Source organism: Plectropomus leopardus, chromosome 18, assembly GCF_026936395.1.
Source record: "Plectropomus leopardus strain MGB_pleo_1.0 chromosome 18, ASM2693639v1, whole genome shotgun sequence".
NCBI lineage: Eukaryota > Metazoa > Chordata > Actinopteri > Perciformes > Serranidae > Plectropomus > Plectropomus leopardus.
Window position 1 is genome coordinate 5,480,861 of NC_142193.1, and position 9,072 is coordinate 5,489,932.

At 36.2% G+C, this 9,072-nt stretch overlaps 1 protein-coding gene across 1 annotated transcript; it reads left to right on the forward strand.

Moving 5' to 3' along the window:
• Positions 1–775: 775 nt before the first annotated feature.
• Positions 776–7,345, forward strand: nfatc2ip (nuclear factor of activated T cells 2 interacting protein). Its single transcript, XM_042504551.2, has 9 exons — positions 776–895; positions 2,797–2,895; positions 3,082–3,142; positions 3,231–3,372; positions 3,983–4,063; positions 5,403–5,643; positions 5,749–5,893; positions 6,682–6,797; positions 6,887–7,345. Exons 1-9 carry the CDS (start codon positions 884–886, stop codon positions 7,046–7,048), a joined length of 1,059 nt encoding a protein of 352 aa, XP_042360485.2. The 5' UTR covers positions 776–883; the 3' UTR covers positions 7,049–7,345.
• Positions 7,346–9,072: the final 1,727 nt, after the last annotated feature.

Sequence of the window (9,072 nt, forward strand, 5' to 3'; positions counted from 1 at the left end):
ACGATCAAATTATCCAAAAATTTATCCATAATGGAAAACATCCTTATTAGTGATATTATTCAATAAGAACACATTTGTGTTGAGACTGAAAACCCAGTAGGCCACACACAAAAACTGATCAGAAATCAACAAAAGAATTGTTAAAAAAATGGACCAATAAAAACAATATAAGAAACTTTACAAAATCTGGCAGCCTTTTTTAGATCCATATGAATCTTCTGATGAGTAAAGATTGCATCCATCACCCTCCCTAAATGTCGTTTTCTTCTTTTTTTTACATTCTAATTTATGTTCTCTCTTTCTTTTGTAGACTTTTTAACACCCCTCGTTCCCTTTTGTCTTGATTCAATTAATGCTATTCATTATTACTGTTATGATACTTAATATATGTATATGTGTATAGAGGTTTGTATGTTCCATGAAATGTTATTGTAAAAACAATAATTTATTTTTAAAAAACAGAAGAAGAAGAAAATAATCATAAGTTATGATTATTTCAAAATGAGCTCCACCTCGACCAATTACAACAGTAAAATCCTGCGTTTACATGAATGCATGAGTCATAATTAATGATATAACATATAATGGTAAAACAGTCACAGGGGGCAATTTTATATTACTTTACTACTTAAACTAAATTTTACTGATTACACTTACATACTTTTGTCAATTAATGAATAAACTTAGTTACTTTACGCCACTGGCGCTGCTAATTAAACTGTCCTCAATCTAGCTTGTCATCGTGGCTGAGTTGCTCCTTCATTTATGTTGTCTATAGTTCCTATAGTACCTGAACGTCACATTAGACCGCAGAGAATCCCAGTGAGGCATTATATCCCACAGTCCCTGAAGGCAGCAGGAGCGCGCGGAAAAAGAAACAATCATGGCTGAAACGGTGAGTGTCTGACACATCTGCTGCGTTTATCGTATTAAAATACCTCTTTATCCACGAATTGTGTCCAAAACAACACGTGTAATGTTGTTGCCATGTAAGGCGCTACTGGCGAAAAGTGATAAGTTAAGGTGTGAAACCACAGAAATTGATTAAACTACCCCCGAAGTGCACATTAGCTTCAGTTCGGTTAGCTAACAACTTGATTTTCTAGTGCACCTAAAGGGCTCTGTGATTGTCTAATCAGAGTTCTTCAAAATAAAAGCCTATAGGTATCATAGGTGACAGAGGGTCTGCTAACAATGCTTTCGGTTTCGTTTTTGGTTTCCGCTAATGGCTATTAAAATATATATTTAACTACTTGAGCAACACTAAACACTTTGTATCGGATTTGTTTGGCTTTAAGTAACGTTAGAGTAACCATAATATCGCCGAATCCTTTACAGAAAACAGATTTACGTTAGCTATAGTTAGCTAAGTTAACTCAAAGTAGATGTGATGTTACTTTGAGTTAGTTAAGTTAAGACACTTTGAAAAATACTAATTAAAAGTGTTGCATTCAAATCCTTACTTTCTGTATGTACTTTTAATCAGCAAAATCTATCTAATCTATAAAAATCTAAGTATGATAGATAAAAGCGCTTATTATACTGTACTATGTTCCCTGGCAGTGTTTTCCTGTTCTGTTTGGTGTTTTTGGATTAATATTCCTGGTGCGTTAATGTGCATGATGCATTCTACTGCTGCAGATGTTACAGATTGTGCTAATTTAAATTCCTTTATATACTGTTGGGTAGCTTATTCTACAGCAGTTCATTACTTTCAATAAGATCACCATATCTTGCTCTCCTGAAAATTGTTGCCTGGAAAGCTTGCATCAATAGTTAACTTACTTTACAAAAGTTAACAATGACTTTTTTGGTGGGTAATTAATTTTGATAAAGGTTTTTGTCTTCATTAACATTCAAGTATTTTTCTGTTGATAAGTGTAAAGAAATACTAATTACGACCACTGTACATTCAATCTGAACATTTTTTCCTTGAGTTGTATTCTTTGTTTGGTGGCACAGTCATTCAGAAACTGTAGATTAAAATAGTATCTAATAATTAATAATATTTTTGTTGTTATCATACATATGGGGAGTTGAGTAAAATGATACATTTAGTTCAATGAACTAGTGTATTAATGCTCAGTTCTCCAGTTAAGATTTTGCTAAAGAAACAGGCGATAATGTTGATTAATAAATCATATTTTCAGGGGGTGGCCTCAGAAACTGGTTTAACACCTGACCGATGAAACGACTTCAAAACATCACCCTGATCAGTCACAAATCAAAAGCTTCTCACACATTTATGTATTAATTTGTGGCAGCCTGCCACAATCAAAACATCTGTCTTTACAGAAACATGTTCTATTTTTGGAACTTGACTGTTCATTAGGAGCGTTGTTGAAATATATATACTGTGTTGTTATTCACTGCATCACACTCTTGGAGTGCAGGTGTACTCTGGACACAGATGGAGCAGCAGAACCTCATACGCATTGACAGTGAAACCTAACTGTTCATTCTCCTCTCCAATCGATCTGATCCTATCAGCTCTGATCAGATCGATAGATTGCAAGTATCAGTTATACATCCCATGTCAACAAAATGCTCCTGAGGAAAAAAAGAACTCATGGAGGGCTCTCCTTGTGCTGCGTTCACAGACCCACATAAACATTTAAAAGAAGAATCAAAAACAATGTAAGCTTGCTGTCATTGTCTGCCCCCCGTCATCAGCTATTGCCACACATGCACTGTCATTCTGTTGAAACACTGAAATCATATACCTTTCATGTATTTTTAAAAATGCATATCTCATGTAGAGAGCAGCTGAACACAGCCTCTGTCTCTGTTCTCCAGGTGTCTGACAGTGAGCAGCAGGTTACAAAGCCTCCACCCAAACGGCGACGCATCCTCGACCCCTCAGCCATCGTCTCAGTGCCTGTTTACTCCAATAAGGTAAACAAACAGCCAGCGGTCAGTAAGAGCTGACATCAGAACAGTGCGCTCAATTTTTCTTTTGACTCAAACAAAAACTGTGAGGTCATTTCACACGTTAGAACTTTGTGAGAGTTTGTGATGATATGACTGATGTCTGAAGATCCAAAAATGATTTCAAAATCACCTGAGTGGTTTTGTTTTCAGGTAAACAGCAGCCTGCAGCTGAAGCCAGTGGCAGCTATGTTCACTGAAAAGGAAAAGTCAGGTAAAAGTTCAAGTTAAAAACTCAGGTAAGAGTTCAACTCAATAGCAGATGATTTTAAGATTTACTGAATGTTTGTGTCTCTGAACAGACGACGCTGCAGACGACAGTTTGTTGTCGCTGTTTTCGTCTCGGGGGCCGTCAGCAGCCGTCATCTCCCTCAGTGACTCTGAGGAGGACGAACCAGAATGTGAGGAGAACAAACCAGAACACACAGGGAAGAAAACAGAGCCGTAAGTGGTTTAAAAAGTGGGAAATACAAGCAGTAAATCTACTTTGAATGTTTCCTTCACAACAGGTAAATTCAACTAAAGAACTTTTGGATTTAACGCTCTGGAATTACTGGAAAATTCTGCTACTTCATGAAATCGTAAAAAAACACATCCCCATTATCTGCTAAGAATCATTTACGCTTTTATTACATCTCGCTTAGATTACTGAAACTTGTTGTATTCGTGTTTACTCAATTCAACCTCTCTCTTTTTGTATTTCTACACTGGTTAGCTTTGGAAAATAAATTGTGAGTAATTTTTGTAATTCACTGACATACTAACGCCTGAATGCAGTCTAAGATCCTGCTTTCTTGCTTTCTCTTGAATTGGTCATTTTAACTTCTTTTCAGTGTGTTTTATACTCTGCTTGTCAACAATATTGTATTGATTCTACTTTTATTTATTATTTATTGAGTAATTTATCTTGTCTTTTCAAAGCACTGTGTAACTTGTTTTTGAAAAGCTCTATATAAATACAATTATTATTGTTGTTATTATTCAGGGGTGTTAACATAATTAGTCAAATTCAAGGTTTATTTATTAAAAATATGTTTTCTCACCTTTATTTCAGAGCAGCCATCCGCTGCCCGTCTCCTCCTCCTCCAGAGAGTCCGGTCAAGAAACAGTCCAGACAGGTCACAAAGAAGATCAAGTGAGTCCGGTTTCTTTGCTCAGTTACAGTTTAAAGTAAAAAATAAGTAAGTAAACAGCTGACATAACTCAAGATATGATCATAATAATAGAAAATAAAATCAGCTTCCTGCAGCAAATGCATGTGAAACTGACAGCTGAAATTGGAAAGCTCTGGTAAAAATAGAGGAAGCTTTAAGCTCAAACACATGAAAGTAAAATGCATTTCACTGCACTGCTGAAAAAAACTGGAAAATTCATTGTTAAATTGTCAGAGATTGAAGCTGAACAGCATTACCCAAAGAAGCTAAAAGCTGAAAGACTTGAAAAATGCTGAACGAATGTGCTTTGTACTTAAAAAAAAAAAAAAAGCATGAACGATAGAAACAAAAATTGAGAGAATAAACAAGAATATATGTTCACAGGGGCTTAGTGTTTTTGACATTTCAATGGCTGCTGTAGCAAAAAGTATGCAGAAGTAGTACTTGGATGAAAAATATACAGAAGAAGTATAACTCATGACAACTCACAGAGAGGTATTAGTTGAAAAAGACATCCAAAATCAAAAATTGTAAGCTGCATTGCTCAAATTTTCACATAGAACACCCAAAGACTTTGCTGAAGATGCAGACATGTCCTGTGTGAGGATGAAATAATAAATGAATTAGAAATCACAGTTTTTGCTCAAGAGTTGATGAAATAACTTAACAGTCAGTGAGACAGTGGAAGAGTTCTCTTGGTGCTTTGAAGCAGAAAATTAAAAAGTCCTTTTAGTATAAACTAAAGTACATTAGCTGAAACAAGTCAAACATACCAAGTTTTAATGTTTAAATTGTGTATGAGAAGCGAAAGTTTTGGGACCTACAGTAGTTTTAAGTCAGAAAAATTTTGTAAATGCAGAAAGGAAAAAATATCTATCGGTGACATCACAGGTCATGTGATAAACTATAGGTCGCACAATACACACACCCATAATAAACCTGAAATAGCTGAAATTGTAGTGACCTAAAAGTTTGAGTGAAACCTGTAGCTGAAAATATGCAGGACTAGCATTTAAGGTTGGAGGATGCTTTCCATTGAGTTATCTTATTAAGAAAAAAAGTAAAGAAGTATTTGAAAAACTGATCAGAGGTAGAAACAGAAAAAAATAGGGCTGAACATTTTGATATTTGAATGGTTTCTGTAGCTGAAAGGATGCAGTGCTAGTAGTTGACATGAGTGCTGCTAAATAAGCATTCACACACAAACTTTTTTGAAAAACATTAGTGTGAATGCTGCTGATTCAACATGCATATAAAACAAGTCAGAACATGGAAAGTGCTTCCCACAAAAACAAAGCAAACCTCGTGTGTCTTCCTCAGCGAGATCGACAGAAAGCTCCGGGCGGTGAACTCTCTCCTGTCTCCTGAATGGTCCAGATTTCGCTCGCCTCCAGGTGAAAAAGTCGACGACGACATCATCATCGTGAACCCTAAAGAAGACGATGTCATCATCACGAGCCCTGATTCTAGACTTCAGGATTCTCCGTACAGCTCATCAGTGCGGGAGATCCCCCTTAAGATCCGCTGCCGAACGGATGTCCACAAGATCCCAGTCCTGTCTGTACGTACGCAGAGACAATACTGTAAAAAACACCTGCAACACTAACACTGGTAGGTGCAGTAGTACACACTTTTTGTGTCTAACACGGGGTCTGTTTGTTTTTAGTCAACACCTTTAAGTGACGTACTGACCCAGCTGTCCGCCATCCTTAACGTTCCTCCTTCTCGCCTCCTGCTGGAAAGGGAGTCAGCAGAGCTTCCGACAGACGCCACTGTCGGCGAGCTCGGCCTCGGCATCGCTGACATCATAGGTGGGTCACACAGCACGCCAGCTATTTTTCTCTTTATTAGCAAATTGCTCTTATCGTAAAAAATGCAGTTATTCACAGTTAAGCTTGAAGGTTCTTCCTTCGTTTTGGGAGCAGCAGTCAGAGAAACAGTTCATTATGTGTTTCTGAAGCTTTCAGCCTAAAATCATGGTTTGTTTTTTTTATTTCGCAACTTAAGTCTGAAATTTCAGTTCTAAAAATTCAGAAATTCAGATCAAGTAAACCTGATTTTTTTTTTTTTACGTTAAAGGGATAGTTGTGGATTTTTGAAGTGGGTCTGTGTGAGATACTTCTGTGTAGTCAGTGTATCAGATACAGTAGCTGGCGATCAGCATGCTCCCGGTTTGCAGAAACAGGAGAAGAGGTGGGATTTAATAAGTTTGCACTTCTTCCTCCGTGTCAGACATGTCTGTATGTTTCTGTGTATTTATATGTTCATTCTTTCCTTTTTTACATGTTCAACAGACGTTTCAATTGAATTATTTTTTGGGGGCGTCTGTCCATCCCGTTATCATAAAAACAATACCTAAAGGATACATTGAGGGTGTTTCTTCAAATTTGGCACAAACATCCACTTGGACTCTGTGATAATCTGATTAGATTTTACTGGTCAAATTTCAAGGTCACTGTGACCTCACAAAGATGCTATGAATTCATTATGCTAATTATGACAAAATGGCAAACATGAAACTTTTGCTAACTAAAAAGACCTCAGACTACAGAAAATGAAAAATACATAATCCCAAATGATGTTTCTGTTCATTATGCAGAGTGCGTCGTCATGGCAGCGGAGGATAAAACGAAAGCAGACAGCAGCAGCAGCAGCATCACAGTGAGACTGCAGAGCAAAGACAAAGACTCTTCACAGGAGTTCTCTCTGCACAAAGTTCGTAGTTCCTCTCCTCTCTGTCATCAGCTTTGGGTTTGTTTAGCATCAGCACACACACCAGTGATGTAATAATCTGTGTGTTTCAGAACGCACCACTGGGCTCCATCTTCTCCCAGTACCTGTCCAGGATGACGACCACCGCTCAGAGGAAGGTCTGCTTTCACTTCGATGGCTGCAAAGTGAAACACAGCCAGACGCCAGAGCAGCTCGACATGGAGGACGGAGACATCATCGAAGTTTGGATGTAGATTAATTTCATGCATCTATGATATGTTTATTAAAAAAACCAGAAAGCCACTCATCGGTAGTTCACTTTATTTGTAAAAATCAGTTATTTGTAAATGATGAAAATACAAAGAATTGGATTATATGTTGAGAGCCTATTCAAAACCTTTTTAAAGGGTAAAAATGACAAGCTATGAAATTGTTGTATAATTATTAACTTGTTTAAATCTTTTTGTGACTGTACAATAACCTTTTCTTACTTTTTTTTACTGTTTTTATTTAAATAATAAAAGGAGTAGAAGTTACTATCTATAAGAAAACTCTGAGGTCATTAGTCTGAGTGGAGGACATTAATCCTTTAACATCTTCTTGAATGTCCCATTCTTGTGGACACGGTATCTCAAGAATGCCTTGAGATATTTTCTTCAAGTTTGGCACAAATGTCCAATTGGACCCAAGGATGAACTGATTAGATTTTAGGGGTTATAGGTTAAAAAGCATGGCCACTGTGACATCATCTGTCTCATTCTTGTGAACATATCTCAGGAACACCCAAAGTGGATTTATTCAAATTTAGCACAAATGTTTACTCAAGGATGAACTGATAAGAATTTGGTGGTCAAAGGTCTTTGTGTCCATCTCATTCTCGTGACCATTATATCCCAAGAAGGCTTTGAGAGAGTTACCTCAAATTTGGCACAAACGTCCTTTTGGACTCAAGAATGAACTCATAAGAAATTGGTGGACAAAGGTCAATTTAACTTTACAAAACATGTTTTTGACTGAAACTTCAGAATTCAAACGTTAATTATTACAAAATTTCACACAAATGTCTCATAGGATCAATTGAGTAAGTGATTGCATTTTATATTCAAAAGGTCAACTTCATATTCATAATTTTCTGCAAAAACACTGACATTTGGTCAGACAGAATTGGTGACACTAGTTTTGACACTGTGCTGATTGTAGAGATCCTCTGTGCTGCTGGGGGGAAGATGTGTGTGAAGCATCCGTGTTTCCACAGATATAAATGTAAACTGTGGGTGCAACTTGACTGGTATGTGGAGGCACACAACTGTGACGTGATAACTCTACCTTTGCCAATGCAATTATTATTATTGTTGCTAATAGTCCTAAAATAATACCTGCCTTCCCATGCATGAAAAATTTAAACTTTGCAAATAGATCAAGTTAAAAGTCCCTCAACTAAAACTTTGGGCTTGTAGTCCTGAAGGTGGTGCTACAGCATCTGTTAAAAGTTTGAAATTTCCAAAAAGCATGACAATTTACTGCAACTGTGCAACAAAAACTACCAAAATAAAATAATAATACTTTGTCTTAATAAAAGTAAGTATCTAGAATAACCACATACTTAAAAATCACGAATAAGTAACTCCAGCAAATCTATCAAAAAGACTGTATTATTATATATCCTTTGATTTTCTAAATACAATGGAAAACATTATACATTATCAGAATCCATCAGAGTGAGATTATTTGTGTCAATGATTTTAACAAAGTTTTTTTCCTGAACAGTGTCATCATCAGACATAAGTTGATCTGAAATGTAATGCTGTATATTGGGATACAGATACTTAAAAAATAATACTGCATCACAATATTATTACCTTATTGCCCTCTCTACATTCAAGTATTAAGCCAACTAGGGCTGTAACAAATGATTTTTTCAATATAAAGCTATGTGATAATCACTTCACTTCCTAGATCAGTCGATTCATTTTCTGGTCTTTAAAATGTCGAAAAATAGTGTATAATGTGGAGTGGAACTCTGTAATGTTTGGCTTAAATTATTAATCTGTAATCAAAAATGATTATGTTTTGTTTATCAAAACAATAGACTGACAAATAATTTTGTACCTCTACATACTTAGGTTATTACTGCTGATGCATTGACATCGTCTCTCTCTCTCTCTCTCTACATATATATATATATATATATATATATTTAACCTTTCGTTAAATTGGACACACAGCACACATGGTTGGCTGAAGATTAGGAATTTTTGGATCGAGATAGTGTCATGGT